Source organism: Peromyscus leucopus, chromosome 15, assembly GCF_004664715.2.
Source record: "Peromyscus leucopus breed LL Stock chromosome 15, UCI_PerLeu_2.1, whole genome shotgun sequence".
NCBI lineage: Eukaryota > Metazoa > Chordata > Mammalia > Rodentia > Cricetidae > Peromyscus > Peromyscus leucopus.
In genome coordinates, this window is record NC_051076.1 from 13170330 (window position 1) to 13193245 (window position 22916).

The 22916-nt window shown below is 41.3% G+C and overlaps 1 protein-coding gene across 2 annotated transcripts in view; it reads right to left on the reverse strand.

Annotated features, from left to right (window-relative positions):
- The window catches only part of Eprs1 (glutamyl-prolyl-tRNA synthetase 1), a 72060-nt gene that overhangs the window by 30962 nt on the left and 18182 nt on the right, over positions 1–22916 (reverse strand). The window contains exons 8-18 of one of the 2 annotated variants that reach the window (XM_028858349.2): positions 22462–22654; positions 20087–20258; positions 16180–16413; positions 14611–14695; positions 13664–13723; positions 13262–13282; positions 8610–8720; positions 6199–6335; positions 4932–5139; positions 3952–4064; positions 3138–3255 (exon numbers count right to left, since the gene is read on the reverse strand). In XM_028858349.2, coding sequence (XP_028714182.1) covers positions 3138–3255; positions 3952–4064; positions 4932–5139; positions 6199–6335; positions 8610–8720; positions 13262–13282; positions 13664–13723; positions 14611–14695; positions 16180–16413; positions 20087–20258; positions 22462–22654 — 1452 coding nt within the window. The remainder of the gene's footprint in view (positions 1–3137; positions 3256–3951; positions 4065–4931; positions 5140–6198; positions 6336–8609; positions 8721–13261; positions 13283–13663; positions 13724–14610; positions 14696–16179; positions 16414–20086; positions 20259–22461; positions 22655–22916) is intronic. The other variant, XM_028858350.2, reaches the window with a different exon arrangement.

Genomic DNA, 22916 nt, shown 5'->3' on the forward strand with positions numbered 1-22916 from the left:
GAGGTAGGATTATAAATTCAAGACAAGCATGAGCTACTTAGCCAGCTAGTTCAAGGCCAGCCTGGAATATACTGTGAGATTCTGGCCCCCACACATTCCCCAAAAAACCAAAAGTTATTTATGTTAATATGCAACTGGGTTTTGTTATTTTAAGTGAATTAGCAGTTTTTAAAACCTTCCCAGTTCACCAATCTGGCATGGCCACTTATTCTTATAAACACTGCATTAGGAAGAAGAGGTAGAGGATGGCTAATTTAAACCAACCTGGGCAACATGGCCAGACTGTGTCTCAATACAGGATACAGTAATAGACAAATGCTTTTAAATTTTAGTTTGGTAACTACTGACAAACACAAAACTATCGGGGCTGGAGAGATGACTCAGCAGTCAAACGCACCAATTGCTCCTACAGAGGACTTGGGTTCAGTTCCCAGCACCAACATGGCCGCTAACAACCATCTGTAAGTTCCAGGGAATGATACCCTTTTCTGGTATCTGTGAGTACCAGACACACAGGTGATTTGGACATACATACAGGCAAAACAACCATACAAAAAAAAAGTTAAATTAAAAAAAAAAAGCTACATAAACAAATTATTTTAAGTATCTAAGGGGTTCTGGGCTTGGGATACATAGCTATGGTGATATTTTATTTGTACTGAAATGTGATTTTATTTCTATGTTAATAAATAAAGTTGCCTGGGGGACAGAGCTAATAGCAAGCCATAGCAGAAGCTGGGCAGTAGTGGTGCACGCCTTTAATCCCCAGCTCTTGGGAGGCAGAGCTAGGCAGATCTCTGAGTGTTCAAGGACACAGCCAGCACGGAGACACACGCCTTTAATCTCAATACCAACCACAGAAGACTTGGAGGTCTGTATAGACAGGCAGTGACTAGGAGGTCATGTGGTTGAGTTTACAACCAATGAGAAGGCAGCACAGAAAGTCTATAAGAAGACAGACACACAGGAAGTAGGTCTCTTGCTGAGGAAGACTGCAGCGGCAGTGAAGGTAAGGTTTTTAGCTCTTAGCTATTGCTCTGACCTCTTGGGCTTTCATCTTTGCGTTGGCTCTGTGTTTCCTATTTAATTAAGATGGTTACATCTATACATAGCTCAGTGGCCGATCACTTACTTAGCATGATGAGGCTACAGAGAAAGAGGAAGGGTCAGGAAAGGAGGAAGCCCAAAGTTTGAAATTGCTGGTATATAATCATTGCACAAAAATAGTTATAAGGATGCTGCCACTTAAACTGTTGTTTCTCTCTTTTTCCTTCTGGGTAAACTCAGAGGTTTTAGTCTGTTCAAATTAGCATAAAGTGTAAGACATACATGCTCACTGTAAATAGTGCCAGTCTTTCCTCTCCTAATGAACTATATCTTCTGTCTTTCCTGCCTCAGGTTATTTATTTACCCAGTCAACCAAAATAAATCTAGAAGTTACTGTTTTTCCTAATTCTACACCCTGAATCCACCTCCTACTTCCTACCCACCCCCCATCCTTCCCTAGCTCTTGCTAGATAAAGCCTGATCACACACCACCAATATAACCTTATATCCTCACGCTACTGTCTTCAATGGATCCCCACCCATTTGCTAAGATCCACGGATCCCACCTGTATAGGTTATCCAAAGGTGTCAGCAAGTTCCCAGCAGCTCTATGGGATATTTTAAGTATCTAAGAGAAACAGAACAATATGCCTGACAAAACACTGTGCTACTAGCTCACAGCAGTTCAGTTTTAACACAAGTGTGTTACATTACTTTTGATGAAACATCTCAGAAAACGCTCTACTTTGCACAGCTGCTGTGTTTAAAAAGCAAATATCACAAAAATCAACATGGACAGGAAGTAAGCACAGTGTGTGTAATCAGAATCAAAGGTTCAAGAAAAAATAAAAGTACTATTGTTTTTTTCAATTAGTATACCATTTTAAGAATAAATAATATTTAAAATCTTTTCTTCAATTTACTTGTGTAATTTTTTCAAACAGCACTAAATTATTAAGACATAAATATTTTACTGGCTTTTTGAGCTTAACTATGTAGAGACTTTTGTGAACTCATATGGCTAAGGGTTGACACTCAAAATCCTGAGAGATTAAAGAACCACGAAAAGGGACATCTGACAAGCCTATAGGTCTGGCCTATAAAAGACTCCCACCCTACTGCTCTCTATCTGTCACCATCTCCAAATCCACTCTGCATGAAGAGAACAAGACATGCCTCTCAATCTACAAAGCCCTTCTGAAACCAGACAGCTAGGCGGGTTTCCTACCTCACTCCCAGAGATTATTAAGCAGAAAATATTCACATTCACCATCTAAGAGGCAAAGGAGCTTTTCCCACCATCCACACCACAGAAACTTCCTTTTCCTTCTCTTTTCAGAACCTTAATAGCAGGAGGGAGGAGCTCTCTCTACAGGGTAGTGTGTGATGGAAAAGTACAAATAACAAGAATCCTGTTAAAAAATAAAATGGAATAAAAGAAGAAAGAGAGGGTGGGGAAAAAGATCTACTGCAGGGGGTGAGGGAGTCTCCCAGAAATGTTGTCAGTCTAGGCTGTCTCAGTTTTTTAGTACAGTAAAATTACATCTTTAAGAAATTGTGTTCTCGCTGGGTGGTGGTAGCACACACCTTTACTCCCAGCACTCGGGAGGCAGAGGCAGATGGATCTCTGTGAGTTTGAGGCCACACTGATTTACAGAGAGAGTGTTCCAGGGTTACACAAAGAAACCCTGTCTCAAAAAACAAAAACAAAACAAAACAAAACAAAAATCTTCCCAGAAAAGATAATAGAAACAAACAGCAAAGCACAGAGCAGCACTTGGTATCCTCTTCAATCCCAGAATCTCAAAGGCAAGAAAAACCACCACATCTTTTTTTGTTTGTCGTCCCCCCCCCCCCAGACAGGGTTTCTCTGTGTAGCTTTGCGTTTGCGCCTTTCCTGGAACTCACTTGGTAGACCAGGCTGGCCTCGAACTCATAGAGATCCGCCTGCCTCTGCCTCCCGAGTGCTGGGATTAAAGGCGTGCGCCACCACCGCCTGGCTAAAACCACCACATCTTAAAAAGACATTTCTAAGCCTTGGCATATAAAATTTACAGGTTTCAGAGCTCTCTGTAGGAGTCAGCATTTACCTCCTTTCTTGAGGTTTCTACTTTGGTCTTTTCCTTTGATCCTGATGTTGGCATTTCCTTTGTGTGACCATCAGGTATATATATCAAGATACACGGGGCTTCTTTGCAACTATATGGGCTAAAAAGAAAATAGCCAAAAGTTTATTTGAACAAAATTATCTAAACAGCAATTAGAACTGAATTACTAGATAAATTCAATGATACATAGTTAATGCTTTTCAAATTATAGTGCATTCTTGTGGCAATGCCACTTACTTAACAGTGGGCCTGATTTTTTTGGTCTCTCCTGTACTAATGTAAAAGAGGTCTAAAGAGTAGTCTGAGCTGAGAATCTAACCTAAGTAGTCCTGAACAAACGTCTCTTGTACAGTGAACAGCACAAAGCCACATCAGCTATCATCATCCTACACACACACTGCTTCCAGTATTTTTGTGGGGAGGGAGGGGCACTGTTTTCAACATCTCACTGCTTCCAGCACATGATCTTTACCTGCTCACATCTCATGGGGAATTGCAAGATGTTTCACTTTAGAACTGAATAACTTATTAATGTCCAGTGTGCGTTGCTTACTAATTACTCAAGTCTGAAATAATAAGTATAGGAGATCAAATTAAACTGAGCAGGGATTGATCAGGCACAGTGTTTTAATCAAGTTCAACTTTTAAATTATTCACTGTGAGAACTTCAAAGATTCTGTTTGGAAGTCACATTTATTTACCTAAAAGACAGCTGGGGTAGAATGCTTGCTTGTGAGACTGTGGGCTCAATCCTCATCACCGCCAAACCAAATACAAAAAAGGCCACAATATTTACCTAACTGGTTCATACGGCTGGTCACATATGAAGAATCCTCTTCTCTGCAGTTGTATGATATCTCCTTTTTTCAAATCCTTAAGGCAGGGGTCCCCTAGCATTAGTTCTTCATGCTATGAAAAGGATACAGAACGAATGTACGTATTCAAAGCAGAGCACTAAGATAACTGTAAACTGTAAGGAGTGCTCCAACAGCTGGACTCTGCTCACTTGAAACAGAACTGGTTCATTTGGAAAAGCCTTTGCTTTGAGTAGGATCCCCATGACACGTATGAAAATGCTTGTGTGAGAATGCACACTTAATTCCAGTGCTGAGTATTTTGATTGGTTGGCTTTGTTTTGTGACATCTCACCATGAAGCCAAATCTAACCTGGAGCTAGCAATCTTCCTTCCTCAGCCCCAGGAATGCTAGGATTACAAGCAAGAACATTCTTCACATTTTTAAAACGTAACATTGATGAACCGAATAGCTCTAGGAAACTTTGTTCATAATTTGACTGGCAGACCTGTGAAAATAAGCTCCCACCATACCTATGAAATGCAGTAGGGAGGTTCAGCAACACTCACAGGCTCTATAAGCAGGATCCACAGGTTTTAATCCACCTCTCCTCTTTACTGCATCCTCAAGCAAGTTACTTAACTTCACTGCATTTCACCGTCATTTATAAAATACAACATTACTCTTTGTATCTTTTCTGTTTGTACATGCTAGGCTAAACCTCTGTCACTGAGCTATATATTTGCTTTTTGGGACAATATGATTCTGTAGCCCAGGCTTGCCACAAATTCATGATCTTCCTGCCTCAATGCCCAAATGCCGGGATTACTGGCATGAGACATCAGGCCCAAGTACATATTTATATTTAAATAAAATTTCTATAAGCCCTTTCTATTTTAGCTAAGCAACTAAAACATTTAAAATTCGCTTTCCGAATGCTGAATTTGTGTACAAAAGGACGAGATTGGTTTCTTTGGGTACCTTACTGTCCTTGTTGACGTACTGCTTGAAGTCCTCGTCTTTCCCCAGCACTGGCTTTGTGATCAAATGCTCATAAGTGACACAGACTGCTGGAATCAGGAGAGCGTGGGAGGTCTCAGCAAGCCAAGTGATCTTGGTTGTTTTCTTGTAGTCTTTGTTTTCTAAATTCAATTTTGCATCCAGAGATACAATTTTTCCATCTGCATTTCTAGATAAAAAAAATCAAAAAGTATTCAAAAGAATGAAAGTAAACTGTTAGAATTGCATTATTCTGTAGTAAGGTGAAAGAAAAATTCTCTTGGAAAAACTCAATTCAAACATCTATCATAATTTTTTAATATGTCTGATAGACATTAGTTATATGAATGGAGCAAACTGCTGTCAGTTACTACTAATTTGCTGGAGCAAGGTCTATACACATCTGCTGAAAAACACAAACACACTTAGGAATTTAAGTCACCTGGTCTACTAAGCACTATAAACCTGCAATGCTAAGTTAACAATTACAGGCACGTGTAGGACAATGACCACATAATTAAGATTTCAGAACTTATGTAACTCTTAAACATAGTACATTTAAATAATCTGAAAACCTGTAGCACATAATATTTACTAGAAAGTAAAATTCACCATTAACATCGGCCAATCTACTATTTAGCTAAAGATAAACTATATAAAGATTACATATATAAATCCTATCCAAAGGATCCTTCATCAATTACTGAATGAGATGCCATCAAAAGGCTCTGAAACAGCTGGGCAGTGGTGGCGCACACCTTTAATCCCAGCACTTGGGAGGCAGAGGCAGAGGCAGAGGCAGGTGGATCTCTGTGAGTTTTAGGCCAGCCTGGGCTATAGAGCAAATTCCAGGACAGCCAGGACTATTACACAGAGAAACTCTGTCTCGAAAAACCAAAAAAAAAAAAAAAAAGGCTTTGAAACAAACTTTTTTTATATCTAAACTGGTTCCCAGCACACATAGCAGCTAGGAATCAGCTATAACTCTAGTTAGGGATCATCTGATGCCCTCTCCTGTGGCACAAAGCACCACACAATACACATACATTCATGCAAACAAAATATTCATATACATAAAATAAGAATGCATAAATCTAAAAACTAATGTCTCCATCTGGGCAAATTTACTAGTCAGCAGCACCAATGTCAAGGACACTAGTCAGGGTCTGAATTAGATAATGTTTAATACATAAAGAAAAATGAAAGACTTTTCCCCCACATAGTTGAAAAATAAACAAAAAACTCTTACTTGTGTATTTTAGTAATGTTGATGTTGCCCCAGTTTATAAATGTGACCATCTCACCCTCTGAGAAAGTCTCTGCATCAGCTCCTTCTATGAAAACTTTGGGACTATACCACACAGGCTTCAAACCAACATCAGGATTCTGAATGATCAGAAGAAAAGCAGGATATGAGTTCAGCCACAAACTTCTGAGTGCAGAATGCAAATCCTTCCATTCCCCACTGTGTTCTTTACCAAACAGAGTTTCTTCATGATACAGTTAAAAGCTTGTTTTGTTAAACAGGAAGGGCAAATGTTACCCAAGTTCCCAGTTCTGTTCTTGGAATTTAAACAGTGCACACTCATTACACAGGCGCACACAGTGCCCTCAAAGCAGAAAATCCACACCAGTCACTGTAATAGAGTTACACCAGGCAGCCCATCCGAAATGCTTCTAGTCTAAAGGAACCCGACTTCAGGGCTAAAGGCACAGCAGTTACCCCACAACTAGAACATGTCTGGCAATCCTCAGTCTCACTGCTTTTGGATCAAAGGAGGAAACAGTCATTCTCACAGAACACTCTCAGACAGCAGAAAAGTGTAAAGCTTTTGTGTTTTAGAAGACAGATTCTGAGAAAGTACCATGTATGTGTAGGCAGGCAAAATGTAGGCACGAAGAGAGAGATGAAGACTTTAAAAGGACACCCCTCTCATTTGAGGCTCCTAGCTCCAAATTTTCAGACATGAGTGCATAACCTGAAGCAACTGCAGAAACCAGGAAAAACAAAACAGGGCATTTCAGGGGGACGGGAATAAGGGAGGGTAAGAGCAGGTTACCTGAAAGCGGAAATGGGAAAACTGGGGGGAGGGCTCTAATTGTGAAAAGGGACAGAAAGAGGGAGTAAGGATGTCTGAAAAGGTCCTAAGGAATCATACTATATAACTATCTACCTAACAAAAAAACCTAACAGCAGGCACTAGAAGCCTTCTTTTGAGTTGTTGGTCAGAGTTGTCCAGGAGACTCCGGCATTATTGGTTATTGACTACTGCCTTTGACTGCTGAGCCCACAGAGGTAAATTCCTATTGCTGTATATACCATACACTTCAGACACAGGGCCCAGTTAGAATGCAAGCTTCCAAAGGAGGGAAGCAATCAACAGGCCTACCCAGCTATGATGCCTATGAACCATAATAACCACCAGTATGGCACCATAGCCCCGAGGGTGTATTAGGGGCACGCGTACCTTGGCAGTAACCAACAGCTCTCTAGTAGGATGTAAGGTTCACCTAACAAATCATTCTGGTCCTGGAACCCTAGCCGACTACATGGTGATAGTGACGTCATACATCTTGGAGAAGAACCTACAACTGATATTTTACTAACCCAGCCTAATCCCCAAGTACATTCTAAATGTTTATCCTTATACCCACGGGTAAGTTAGTTCTCACTCATTCAAGGAAACACCAAGAAAAGCCACAGCCTTGCAGTCTCACCAATACTACTGTCTAAACATGAGCTGAACAAGAATGTCACAGCAGACATGCTAATGTGGAAGAAGGAAAGGCCAGGAGGCCTCAACCACAGACGAAGAACTACAGGCAACTAAGGAATGCTGACGTGGGAGAAATAGCTTCCCCAGGAAAGAGCAGGCAGGCAGGCAGGCAGACACGCAGACAGACAGACAGACAGACACACACACAGCAACAATTAATGAAAAAAGGCCATGAGTTTGAAAGAGCAAGGAGGGGTTAATGGGAGATTTTGAAGGGAGGAAAAGGGAAGAGAAAATGATGTAATCTCAAAAAATAAAATAATAAAAAAATTGCAAATATAGTAGTCTCTAATCCCTCTTGGAGAAGAAAAAAAAGGAGCATGATGCATGTTTTAATTTAGTCTCGTCCTAATCTCATTTTCATTCAGAGTTTGAAAAGTAACAATTTATAATAATAAAGTTTACTTTAGTTCATGATGATGAAGAAAAAAAATGTCTTCTTCATTAAGTTTCAGGACTTTAAAAATAGTACGTAATTACTTCATTATTACACCCACTTACTGATTGACAACCATGTATGTGTGTGCGCATGTTAGGGGTCTAATGAGTGAAAGACAAAGGTGTAATGTTGAAAGAAGAGGTAGCATAGCTTCCACACACAGGTAAGAATGTGAACTGGAACACCTCACCTTCAGAATGACTCTAAGAAGGAAGCGGAAAGGCCTCCTCCCACATTAATAAGCTGTCTCCACATAACAGAAAGTAAGTGCTGACTGAATGTAACAGTGCTGTCGTGTGCTGGGCATTACTAGTAAAATCAACTACTTCAGCAAGAAACCCACACAAAGATCTGTTCCAACTGGTATCAAATCTTGACAAATGATATGAAACAGAAAATATCCCCAAACCAGAAGAAAACACCGTGGCCACAATGCAGGGCGACCTTGGGGTGTCTGGGTACTTCCTTCATCTCCTCCTGCGCGTCTGGGACATTCACCGGGATCACTTCCTTCTTCAGCAATGCAACATACCGGGGAGCCACCGGGTCAATAACCTGCAACAAACATCCTCATGTACACACCGAATACACAGCAACACACCATAAATAAAGAGTAACAGCATGGGAATACTAACTGGTTTATTCGTTACTGCATTTACTAATTTCTTATCAGTGAATTCTTTCATATTTAGTTTGTTACTTCTTTACTATTTAACTGTCACTCAAGAAAAGTTTAAAAAGAAAAATAAAAAAACTAATTACAAACTAATAGACACAGATTTTCTTCCCCAAATCTTCCCCAAAATAACTACTGGCAGGTAAAAAGAAACTAAAAAAAAAATCAGAAATATTTTGAAAATACTCTTTAAATCTAGCAGTATTAGAAATGAGGAGAATCCTGTGAGGGTTTATAAATTAAGATCTAAAGGTAATCTGACATTTGTTCTTGCACTGCTGGAGAGACATCCATTTGAAGGGACAGAGACATTAAGAGTTTCAAGTATCACTTCTATAATCAGCTAAGCACCACAGTACCATCCATAGCAGAGTAGCATTAGGTCACTATAATAAGGCAACCCTGTAGTTTACAAGAACAAACAAGGTGGTCCTTTTGAGCTACAAGCCACACACAAGGTGGGTCTCTACACTGGAGTAAGAAATCTGAAACACATCTGGTCTCAAGTGTTTTAGAAAAGGGACACTCAATGTGTATATACACAGAGAAACCACTACATTCCCAAATCTAACACATACTTGGCATGGACAGCCATCCAGTAGGTATCTGCACATTAGCTGAATGAACAACCTATTCTAGCTCCAAAATAGTAGTAGCCTCCTCTTCTGGAGCCGGTGAAAAGTATCCACTAGTCAGCACAACAGAAGTGGTTAGATACTAAATACCTGGGAGAAAATGAGCACAAGGCAGATGCAGGCCTGGGCTTGTGTCTCATACTGGAAGTCCTTGTACGGGGAGGCTGGCTCAGTTAATGGGAAGACCCTTCCTCTAATAAAGAAATGCATGGATGGATGGATGGATGACAAATGCAGTCAGATAAATTCAAGCTTCCAAAATATCTTTAAACTAGCAGGACAACTCTGAGAAGCTTAATTCCATTCCTTGCAGCTAACTTCCTCACCTGCAAAACTGTCAACAGTGGGCATGGTGGCAGACGCTCTTAATTCCAGCACTCAGGAGGCAAGAAGAGCTCTGTGAGTTCAAGGTCAGCCTGGTCAACAGTGAGTTCCAGGACAGCCAGGGCTAGGCAGGGACTGTCTCAAAAAACCAAAAAAGACAAAAAAACGGAAAAGAAAAGAAGGGGGTAGGTTCCACAGCTGGCTAATAACCTAGGGCACTGTCTGCACAGACTTTTAGGCTGCCCTAGAGAAGTAAGATTCAAATGGTCTAGGCGAAGTCTGGAAATGTGTTTTTTAAAATCATTCTACAATATTTATCAAGCAAGTGTGAAGAACCATGAATTATTTAAAAAATTGGAGTTCATAGCCAGAAATGGTAGAACATAACTGTTAATTTTAACTATTTTAGAAACTGAAGCAGGAATATCACTTCAACCCAGGAGCTGAGACCAGCCTGGGCAACCTAAAGAGGGAGGGAGGGAGGGAGGGAGGGAGGGAGGGAGGGAGGGAGGGAGGGAGGGAGGGAGGGAATTTAAGTCCCCTTTGGCTCTAAACTTATATAATTCTTAAGACTCTGGACCAGTGGTTTTCAGAAGACTCCAAAGACTCTACGGAGTTCCGAAAGAGGCCCGAAAGAGGCCCAGAACGGTGGGCATTACAAGGTGAATGGAAACTTCCCCAGGTTTATGCTTCAGCCCTTGCTCAGTTGCGCTGCCAGGATGGCTGGAGAAGACTTGAGAGGCGCCTGGCTCCACGGCACAGGCCCTTAGAGGTTACGCCACAACCTCCCAAGAGGATCACCTAGGGCCTGGGTGTCCAAACGTCACACAAACAAAACACAGCAGGAACAGAGGGAGGAAAGGAGTGGATGGATGGTGGTGGTGTAGTCCTTCCTAGACTTCCCATATCAGCTCTAGAGCCCTGACAGCCAGGACCTTCACATTCAAGGGATGACAAAAGGAACTCCTCTAGGAAAACTGCTGGCCACATGGGAAGAGATGGCTCGAGGCTTAAGAGGACTGGCTACTCTTCTAGAAAACCTGAGTTCTATCTCCAGCACCCTCAGGGCAGCTCACAATTGGCTACAACTTCAGTCCCAGAGGATCCGGTGCACAGATATACACGTGAACCAAATATCCATACCCATAAAATAAAATAAAAATGAAACCCTTTCAATACTTTTTTAAAGTGACTACATGGAGTTCTTCTCACCGGCCCAGCCAGCTCATCCCACAGGAAAAACTTCCCGTCAGTCATTCCTGTGCACTCCATGTTGAACACAGACAGGTAACATGACACTCCTAATGCCAAAACCATGAACACGCAGAGAAAGCTATTTGAAGGTCTCTGAAACATGACGGTAAAAATGAGAAATTCAACGGGAAAGGAAGGTAAAGAGATCTATCAAAAAGTAGAGCCAAAAATCAAGAGAGAATAAAACTGGAGACCCAATGTCTGCACATGTCCGGAGAGAAGAAAGGCTGGGTTGAAGAATATGTGCACTGCACGTAGACCTGGGAGAGAGGAGAGGGAGTACAGGAGAGAGAGGGAAGCAAAAAAGGAAAAGGATTTACAGTTGCCCGCAATTGCAACACTTGAGAGGCAGGCAGAGGCAGGAGAATCACTCTAAGTTTGAGGCCAGGCAGGACTACACATCAGGACTGTCTCAAAAAACAAAGGGGAATGTGTGTTAGAAAATCTCAGAACTGAAGGAATGAGAGATTTTAGGCTAGAACTCAATGGATATGATGAAAACAGACCCATACATCAAGGTATACTAAAATTTCCAGGTAAAAGAACAGGTCAGCCAGGCATGGTAGCCCATAGACTGAGGCAGGAAGATCCCGGGCTACAGAGTAAGCCCCTGTCCAGAAATAAAGCCATCACACACACCAGGTTATAAGCCTGGCACAGAGGTAAGCACCCATAGACCCTGTTTGTTCCTCAAGAGGCTGAAGTGGGATGGTTACTTTGCGTCTACAAGTTCAAGACTGGTCCAGGCAGCACATATCATACAATATGTCACATGTCATAGAAACGGTCTCAGTAGGTCTCCTTATCCCATATAGAATGCAGAACAAAAGGGTGGTTAGAAGGAAGGAAGAGCTAGCATGGTAGTGCATGCACGTCTGTGGTTCCAGCTCCTAAGGACTGAGCTAGGAGGACCACTTAAGTCCAGACACTTGAGACCAGCTGGGCATCACAGAGACCCAGTACAAGCAAATCAAAACCATTCAGGAAATAGGTGATCCATCACAGAAAGAAAGAAAAGGGAATCCCAAGGTGATGTGAAGAGATCTGGGTGTACAGCTCTGCCCCCAAAGCACTGGAGAACCAACGCATACCACCAGAGCAGCGCAAAAAAGGTTCTGCTAAAGATGTCTCCAAGAGTAAGCTAAAGAACGTAACAAAGTGCTTGAACACCTGGAAGGAACTTGGTGACCTCACAGACTCCTAGAACCAGGAGTCAAACAATTCAGGAAGGGGAGCAAGCAAAACAAAACAAGTGACAGAAGGAAACTAAATTGTTACGAGCAAAAGACCAAAAACTCATTTCTAATCATAGGAAGACGACTGAAGAAAACCCAACTAGTCTCCCACGTGCCTAGAGCATGGACAACCAACACCGCACGAGTCATCTGAAAACTCGGCAGCTTCTCTACAAAGAGGAAAGTGGAAGGGAAGAGCCCCCGGGATCGTGTGACCCAGAGAAACACATTTCATATATGTGAAATAAATATATACATATAGCTTGATTAAAACTTAGAACTATAAAGGCTGAGTTTACACAAATATTAACTGTAAATTCTACTCATGTTTGTTATTAGTAACTGCAGCAACAGAAAGAACCAATTAATGATTCCTTAATATAAAAAACTCACTAAAAGTAAAAAACTAAATAAATTCAAGACACATGCGAGACAAGCAACTACTTGAGGCAAGACATCAGCACAACCAAGCAGCAATGTCAAGAATTTACAGAACACAATCACAGAAACCGCAGTGCAGAACGTGCATTCTAATGATTCGCCTTATTATAGTGTCCAAGCATCTGCTTCCAATTAGGGATTAACAATATCAATATGCATGATTCCTGGTTTGATTTTCCAATTAAGAAAGCTTTGGGTTTTTTTTTTTTTTTTTTTTTTTTTCAAGCTGAAAGCATAGCAATTGCAGTTAGCCAACCTTCATTACAACTCAATACAATATGTAATTTTTAAACTCTTATGTCCTCTCAGCACACAAGGGAACAGCAGAATGGAGTTAGAGAAGTCTCCCTTTGCTTTGCCACAAAGAACAGAGGACATATTTGGCAAACTAGGGATGATGCACTGTCAACAGGTTGATTGAATAAGTCGTTACAGAAATGTGATTGTGCTTCAAAGATATATAACTCCTCAGATTGTAACATGTACTATGCTAAAAGCTATGTTTGAGGCAATACAAGCATGAAGTGATACCTTCTTACAGAGAGCTCGCAGCTTGAAAGCAGAAAAATGAAATGCAGAGTGTTCATAAAAAATTTAAGGAAAAACTATTACCATTTCCCATAAATCCGAGTTTGTTGCTTCAATAATTGTTCCTTGCTGGGGTGATTAATAGGCTTAGTGCCCTTATCCATTTAAAGAAGGAAAACATTCCATTTTCCTGAAGACTGCAGTGATAACATTGTTCAGAGGCCTGATCTCTGTTACAGGCACACAAGTGAGTTCTATTGCCTACTACTCAAGAGTGAGGCAGAGAGGATCATGTACCATTTTGTTAAATGATAACACTGTTCAGAGGCCTGATCTCTGTTCTAGGCACACCAGTGAGTTCTACTGTCTACTACTCAGAGTGAGGCAGAGGGGAGGATCACATACCTTTTTGTTAAATGCCCAGATTTTGTCCCATTCCATGTTCACTACAGACCTTGATGAGCCCTAAAAAAGCAATAAGGATAGTTTAAGAATAAGAAATACCAAGTAGTAGGCTGGCGAGATGGTTCAGTGGGTAAAGGTGTGTGCCACCAAGCCTAATGACCTAAGTTTAGCCCCTGGGGCTGACATGGTAAAAGGAGAAAAGAATGTCCTAAAAGGTGTCCTCCGATCTTCATGTGCATGCACACATACATATGCTAAATATAAGCTAAAAAAATAAACAAACACTAAGGAGAAGACTTTGCTTCAAAGTCAAGCATGCTTAGAATAACAAACAGAACAATAAATACTTGCACAATTACTTCCACTGAAATTTCAGCCTTGGTGTGTAGCCTTAACAGCAGTTTCTTGTTGGAAGCCATTGTGTAGGCTGGCCAGAGTTGACACTTGCCCTCCTACTGCATGGAAATACTTTTGTCCCAATCTTTTATTATTATAAAATGTTAACTTACTCCCTTCAGAAAAGGTTTACTCTTAGGTAGACACAGTGGCATGTGCCCCTAAGCCTAGCACTTGGGAGACAGAGGCAAGAAGACCTCTACAGACTTAAGGCCAACCCGATTACAGAGCAATTACCAAGCCACCAGGGGTAGACAGTGCGGGGGAGAGGGGGACCATCCTTGATGGCATGTGATTATGTATCTGTAGTCCCAATACTAAGGAAACTAAGGCAGGAAGGTCACCAGAAGTTCAAGGTCACCATGAGCTACAGAGTGAAACCTTATCTCAAAAAGAACAAATCTCACAGTGAACCACAACACACACACACACACACACACACACACAGACACACACACACAGACAGAACAGAACAACAGGGATAACAACAAAAGGAATATTAATAGGAATGCTTGGAAATCTGGAGGCGCTGGAAAGAAAGCTTAACTTGCCTGAGCAGCGATGAACTGCTTCAGCCCCTCAACTGTCATCCCTCTTCTCAGAACTCCTCGTACTGTAGGAAACCGAGGGTCATCCCTGGGAAATACGCACATTGTTAACACACGTTTATATGACTTGACTACATAGAGAAGACTCCTAATGCATAACAAATTATATTCAGAATGAAGTGTGGTAGCACAGGCCTGTAATAGCAGCACCTGCAAGGTTGAGGCAGGAGGAATCATACATTCAAGGTTAGCCTGAGGTACATAGTGAGTTCAAGGGCAGTCTTAGCTATAGAAACGCCATTTCAAATCAAATAACTGATAGTCCCTTGTTAATGCTTGACAGAGTGTGATGGTGCACGCCTTTAACTGCAGCACTTGGGAAGCAGAGGCCAGTGATCTCTGTGAGTTCACAGCTAGCCTGGTCTATACAGCAAGATTTAGGCCAACCTGTGCTATATAGTGATACTCTGTCTCAAATAAAACCAGGCAAGATATAGAATCATGTTAACTATTTATGAATGTATACACAAGAATATACATGGAAGTTTTGATATTTGGCAAGGATTTGAAAATTTCAGTACAATTATACTTTTAAACAAAGATAATGCCCAAGATGAGCCTGCCTTTTATCAAATTCAGCTGTATAATAAAATTGAATTTTTCCAGAATATATCTAATACATAATATATAGTACATAATACATAATCTCAGTCATCATTTTTGTTTTTTACTTTTTAAAGAGGCTAGCTTTGATTGAACTCAGGATTCTCCTGCCTCCATTTCTTGAGTGACAGAATTATAGATGTTTGTTCCTGGCCACCATTATGCTGATAGTATAAGCTAACACACAAATTCTTCTTCTTTTTTTTTTTTTTGGTTTTTCGAGACAAGGTTTCTATGTGTAGCTTTGTGCCTTTCCTGGATCTCGCTCTGTAGACTAGGCTGGCCTCGAACTCACAAAGATCCGCCTGCCTCTGCCTCCTGAGTGCTGGGATTAAAGGCATGCGCCACCACCACCCGGCCCACAAATTCTTCTTAATTCAGGCAAAATAGTGTTTTTAGATTTATAACCATGAAAATCCAGATATATGAGCACCATTTATATAAGTACATGACTACAAGGTGATTCCCATTTCCCACTAACCTTTCTTACAAAAATCCCATGGAAGTTACTCCTATCTACAGAAATTTTCTGATTCTCTCAGGAACATGTTCTGCAAATAAGGTGAGTGCTAAACCATGAAGCTGAGACCACTTCACCCTTGCCTCAAGTCACTTGAGTGGAGGCTGTGGGGTGATAACAGAGTTACAGCCACTCTGTGTGGCCCAGTGCACTTCTCATTTTCTTACATGGTCTACTGCAGGCAACCCATGTTTACAACATCTAAATCAAGGGAGGAGACCCTAAGGCACTGTCTGAAACAGAGATGAATTAGGAATCTTATAGGCCTACAGGTCTATCCACTACACTACTTCCTAGTCAAACCTGACACCTACAAGTAGTTAAAATAAAAAAAATCTCTGCTACACCAAAGCCTTACTGCTGTCAACCCTAGGTGATATCAGACATACCATCCATCCACTAGTCCTTCATTGACAAACCACGTGAGTTTTCTTTTAGACAGCACTGTGTTGTTGAGGTTTAAGCGACTGTATTCCCAGATGTATGGTTTCCTTATGCCTAAAGCTTCAATAATCCAATAAAACTGCTCATCTCTGTCATGGTATTCTGTTGTCCTCAAGGCATGAGTAACCCCTTCAATGCTGTCCACTATAGGGCAGGCAAAGTCATATGTTGGATAAACACTAAAGGGAAAAAAAGAGAATGTTTTGAATAAACAGACAATTGTATCTTCCCCATCGTAAACATTAGCAGTCATACTCATTTAAAATATAATTCTTTATATACTAAGAGTGGTTTGTTTTGTTTTGTTTTTCCTGAACATGGTGGTTCAGGCTTGTAATACCAGCCTTTGGGAAAATGGAAAGCAGAAAGATCATTACTGACTCCTGGGCTGCATAAAATGCACCATTTAAACACACACACACACACACACACACACACACACACACACACACACACACCAAGAAAAACAACAAAAACAAAACAGCTAACAATGTTTTGATATACTTTGAGTATTATGAGGTAGAAAATAAATATTTTTTAACATTAGTTTTATGTTATGTGTTTTCAGGATTTTACCTACATGTATGTCTGTGCACTGTTTAAGTGCAGTGCCTGCTAAGGCCAGAAGGGAGCGGCGGATCCCCTGGAACTGGAGTGAGCTGTCGTGGGCTGCTGGGAATCCAAGTCCTCTAGAAGAACTTTCAGTGCTCTTAACCTCTGGGCCATCTCTCCTGCCCCACTCGTTTTATTTTTTGAGACAGTCTCACTATATAGCCCTGCTTGACCTAGAAATCACTATACAGTCCAGGCTAGCCTTGTGCTAATGGCAGTCCTCTACCTCCCAAGCACTGGAATAAGTCAGCAAATTTAATTTAATACATAGTTCAGTATTAGTTTGGCAAATTCTACAGTACTTCTGTAACAGCAAATCTATACTGTTCAGGGCCAGTCTGGACTACAAAGCGTGACAGACACTGCTTCAAAGAAAGAAGGAATGAACTCTGGTAGAAGGAAGGGATGAGGGCAGACAGGCAGGCAACAAACATTTCCTTTAAGATGGAACTTCTGTTTTAACCAGTGCTGGGGACTGAACCCAGGATCTTCTGAACGTGACGTCAGCACTGCATCACTGAACTTCTGCCTAGCTCTACTCCAGCAGGACACATTCCCTGCATCAGTTGGTAGGGCCCTTGCCTAGTAGATGTAAGGTCCTAGGTTTATGGCAGCACCATCAAAGAGCAGGGGGAGGGAGCACTTGAATTATTAAAATATATGATTACATTATGCCTTCTAATTTTTAAGATTCAGCTCAAGATGTAAATTATACCAGGCAGGGTAATGCAAATCTATACTCCCAATACCTGAGATGAGGCAGGAGGATCAAGAGTTCAAGGTCAGACTAAGCTATATAATGAGTCCTTGTCTCAACTCCCCCTGCAAAAAGAACAAAAAACAACAACCAAAAAAAAAAAAAAAAAAACCTAACCAGCTGTCAGTCGCATCTGCCAATCTGCAGAAGGTACAGTGGTTTCATATGCAGTGGCTTTCTTCAGAGCGTAAGAAAAACAAAAGCAAGATGGCTCATGATTATAATCCCAACACTCAGGGCTGAGAGAGGAGAATCACTGTGAGCTTACATTACAAAAATAAGACCCTTTCTCAAAAAACAAAAGAAAAGAAAAAGAAAAAAAAAAACCACAAAACCAAAAACCCAATGCACAAAGAGAAAATCTTCATTGGCTACACTTCAGTGCACTTCAGACAAGAGGCTAACACCCAGAGTTTACAAAAAATTGCAGAAATTAAATACGAAGGAAATGAACTCACCAATCAAGAAATAAGTAAATGAACTGAACAGTTTTATAAAACAAGTCAATAACTACTTTTAAAAGTGTTCAATATTCCTACCACAGGGGAAACACAAGTTAAGACTACTTTGGGATACCACCTTATCCCAAACAAAGTGACTAGCATCATGAAATCTGACAACCAATGTTGGAGAGGACGTAGAGAGAAAGGGACCCTTACTCACTGCTGGTGGGAGTGCAAATTTATACAGCCGTTGTGGAAATCAGTTCGGAGATTTCTCAAAAAATTAAAAACAGGACTACCATGTGACCCAGCTGTTTCACTCCTGGGCACACACTCATTTACACATGTGTGTATACCCCATGCTTACTGCTACTTTACTCACTCTATCAAATAATTGGAATTAACCTAGTTGTCCATCAGCTCCATCAACAGATGAATGAATAGTATGAATTTAGTGTATACACAAAAAATGAAATACTATTCAGCTCTAAAGAAAAGATATAATAAAAAAAATCGCAAGAAAAGGGAATGACTTAAAATGTATTACATATTCCCTCTCATATGAAGAACTTGAATAATAGTAGTAATACATGTATATGTGTAAACAAATGTTCACATGGGTACATGTGGAAAAGAGAACAAGAATGAGTTTCTAATAGCGGATGAGGAAGGACTGAATGCAGGTAACGGACACAAGTTATAAAAAGGACATAAAGCTAATTGTTTTCCTAGTTCTAATCCTATCAAGGATCTTTCATTTTTGGTGGTGAACAGGTACATACAAATATATTTAATAGTGAAAGTATAAAGTTCAGTGTGAAGCTTCACAACTTCAGAATGGCTATTCTAACCATAAAGGTGCATTAAGTTGTACAGAATTTGGGTGTGGTGCAAGTTTTTTATAATAAAGTTTATTAAAAGGAAAAGAAAGAGAACATATATTTTACAGAACAAAGTGAAGACCACATGAGAAAAGGAAGAAACAAAGTACTAAAGAGGCCCACAGAAATCCACAAAGATATCCCCACAATAGACTGCTGGCAATGGTCGAGAGACAGCCGGAATTGACCTATTCTGGTGATGGGATGGCCAAACACCCTAATAGTCATGCCAGAAACCCCATCCAAGGACTGAGGAATCTGGATGCAGAGATCCATGGCTAGGCCCCGGGTGGAGTGCCGGAGTCTAATTAGTGAGAAAGAGGAGGGTTTATATGAGTGAGAATTGTTGAAACCAAGGTTGGATAAAGCACAGGGACAAATAGCCAAACGAATGGAAACACATGAACTATGAACCAAAGGCTGAGGGGCCCCCAACTGGATCAGTCCCTCTGAATAGGTGAGACAGTTTGATCTGTTTGGGAGGCATCTAGGCAGTGGTACCAGGTCCTGGGCTCATTGCATGAGCTGGCTGTTTGAAACCTGGGACTTATGCAGGGATGCTTGGTTCAACCTGGGAGGAGAGGACTGGACCTGCCTGGACTGAGTCTACCAGGTCGATCTCAGTCCTCGGGGGAGGGGACCAGAAGGGGGGAGAACAAGGGAATCCGTGGCTGATATGTAGAACTGAATGGTATTGTAAATAAAAGGAAAAAAAAAAGTGATAATCTATAAACACCCCCAAGGGAAAATAATTAAAACTTTAAAACACACATGCTCTTTTCTCGGTTTGTTTTTATATTCCTGTAAATTTTTGTAGTACCATTACTGTGTCAATTTATGCTCAGAAAAAAAATGTACAGAAGAGAAACATCATTATCTGAAGATATACCTACACACTTCATCAAGACAGACAGGAAGATCACAAACCTCACAAAATGTCGAGGACTGTCCTAGACGAAATGTTCTCAGAGAGCTGAGAAGGTCACCCCTGCAAGGCTGCACAGCACTCCTCCAGAGAAGGTCACTCAGCCACTCACCTACGCAGAGCAAAGGTGCTGGCCCTGCTGCTCGGCCCCGCTGCTCCGCCCCCCTCCTCTCCATGTCCACACAGGAGCAAAGCCAAGCCAGGCCACCCGACAGGGCAAAGCGTTGAACTTACTTGTATTTACTCCCGGTTCTTGGGTGGGGCTGGATTTTGCATCGGTAAAGGGTTGGGTCCCTCATGCACCCATTGTTACTACTCATGTCAATTTTGGCTCGTAGGCAACAGGACTGACCAAACGGGCTTCCTTTTTTCATTTCTTCCCACATTTGTAGATTCTTCTCAACAGCTGTAATATAACAGGTGTATTCTTATTGATCTGACTGTTACAAGGGGGTTTTTTTGTTTTTATTGCACACACATTCCATTAGTTTAAAGACACTGTAACATTAATAGCTGGGTGCGGTAGAACATGGTGGTGGTAGTCCCCAGCACTCAGGAGGCTGGGTAGGAAGAAGGAACATGAAGACCAGGTAGGGCTACTCAGTGAAACTCTATTTCAGAAACAAACAGGCCGACAACAAACTTCACTACCTTCAGGAAATAGACTCTATGAATGTTGCAGAAAAGACAACGGCAATAAATGTCACTGACCCAGCGTGAGAGGACGCCTTCCTTCGCACCTGCTGTGCCCCATTTCCCATCAAGGCACAACTAACTGGTCAGCCCTTCTCCAACTTCCAAGTCTGACACTGTGTCTTTAAAGTAGAATCACTCTTTTCCTTTGCTGCATCATGGCAAGGGACAGATGGCCTGGCCTTTGGGCTCCTTCAAAGTCCCTTTAGGCTCCCCAGTGTGGCACAAGAAATGCTTGGCTCCATGAAAATGAACGATCACAGGAAACAGACAGTGGTACAAGACATAAAGGGATTTGGCAGCAAAAAGGACTCTATACACTAAGTGGCTCCAGCTCTACCTGCTTCAGAATATCAAAAGCTTAAGAAAGAATTGCTAAAGAGTACATTCCTGTGGAAACTTCTAAAGCTATAACACGGTTCACTTACAATCAAAATAAATACATATAATTCTCAAAATTCAGTTAACTCCCTTTGAAATTGCAGTTAAAAAAAAGTTTACTATAACAACTTAAATTTACTATGCTTCCCAAACTAAATGGTTTAGATATAAATACAGTGTGGAAGTTCCAGCAACATATTGCAGTGAATAAAATTACCTTGATTTGTGCCAGATGGTGGTAGTGCATACCACTTTAATCCCACCAATCAGGAGGCAGAGGCAGGCAATTTCTGAGTTTGAGGCCAGCCTGGTCTACAGACCAAGTTCCAGGACAGTCAGAGCTACAGAGAAACCCTGTCTTGAAAAAACAAACACACACAAAAAACCAACACCAAAAACAAAAGTTTGATTTGTAAGCTCAGGGACAAGTCACAAATAAGAAGTAAGGTAGTCTCTTAGACTGAAGATAGTGATCTACACACTCTATACAACCTGTCATCCCAGCACAGGAACGCTGAGGCAGGACAGCAAGTTCAACATCAGACTGAGCTATATGGCAGCCTTTCTATTTGGTTGTGACTGTTGGAATGTGAAATGTCTCCCATGGGCTCCTTGTGTGAACACCTGATCCCCAGCTGCTGGCACAGTTTGGGGAGGTTATGGAACTTTTGGTACAAGATCAGGGTTATATCTTTGAGTGTAATAGTTCAGCATCAATTCTGATCCCACTCGATGCTTCCAAAGTCACCAGCACATAAATAAGCCATACTGTAAGCTCCCAGCAACAACGACAGAGTGCTGCTCTCTAACAGCTGACTGTACCCTCTTAAGCTTCTGGCTGCTTAGCCCCATGGCCCTAAGCTGCTTCTGCCAGACATGATCACAGCAGTGTAGAAATAATTAAAAGAAGCAGAGACTTCAGTCAGGTGATTCTGCACCAATACAGATAATAATGAACTTACATCATATGGACCACACACACACCTGCATGCTGTAGTGCTTGAAGCATTACTAAACATTTTAGGACTAACGGGCATTTAGATCTAAAGTAACTATAAATGTTACAGAAAAAAATCCTCCAACTGAAATAAATGCAAAAGACTGCATACAGAAATGAGGTGTTAGAGTGAGGACTCTGCACACAGTTCTAATGCAGACAAGGTTGTAAGCAGCTGGGCCAGGAACTGGGAGTAAGCTCAGTGGCCTAGCAAGTATAGGCCCTAGATTAGACTCCCCAAGCCAAAAAAGGAGGAGGAATGCAAGCAGGGCACAACGACACATCGGATAATCCTACACTAGGAGGCCAAGGCACGAGGCTACACACCACACACACACACACACACACACACACACACACACACACACACACACACTCACGTGCACTCACACATGCACGCTGAAAGACTGCATCAGACAAACATAGAAGGGCAGAAGAATTAGAGGGGAAAACAGCCGTAAATGTGTCTTAAGGAACATCTTTCATTAAAAAAGAAATAAAACATATCAATTAAAACCTGACACCAACTGTGCCTTACAGTTTTGCCTGTGTTTGGACTCTGCCCTCTGCTCCCGTTCCACTTTCATCTGTTCTGCAGGAGTGTCGTCCACATAAGCCTTCCCTTCTTGAATTAATTTCTCTGCATACTTCATTATAGTTTCAAAATGATCTGAAGTATAAGTAAACTGATCTGGTTGAATATGCAGCATCGCAACATCTTCCAAGATAACCTGCAGTAGGAATCAAAGTAACCATCAGTGTATCGGACATTTTCTCACACATTTTCAACCCATGATTTTTATTTTGGGCAAATATAATAAAACACTATCATTCTTAAATAGCCTGAAAATGATTGTGGATGATGCACGATGTCAGGTCAAAAAAGAAAGCTAATCAGTGCACTGGCTTCCAGATTTCCAGCTGCGAAAGAGGATCCTAAGGTGGAGCTCTGTTACTGAGAGCTGGAACTGTGACTCTGCGCCACTGGTCCTT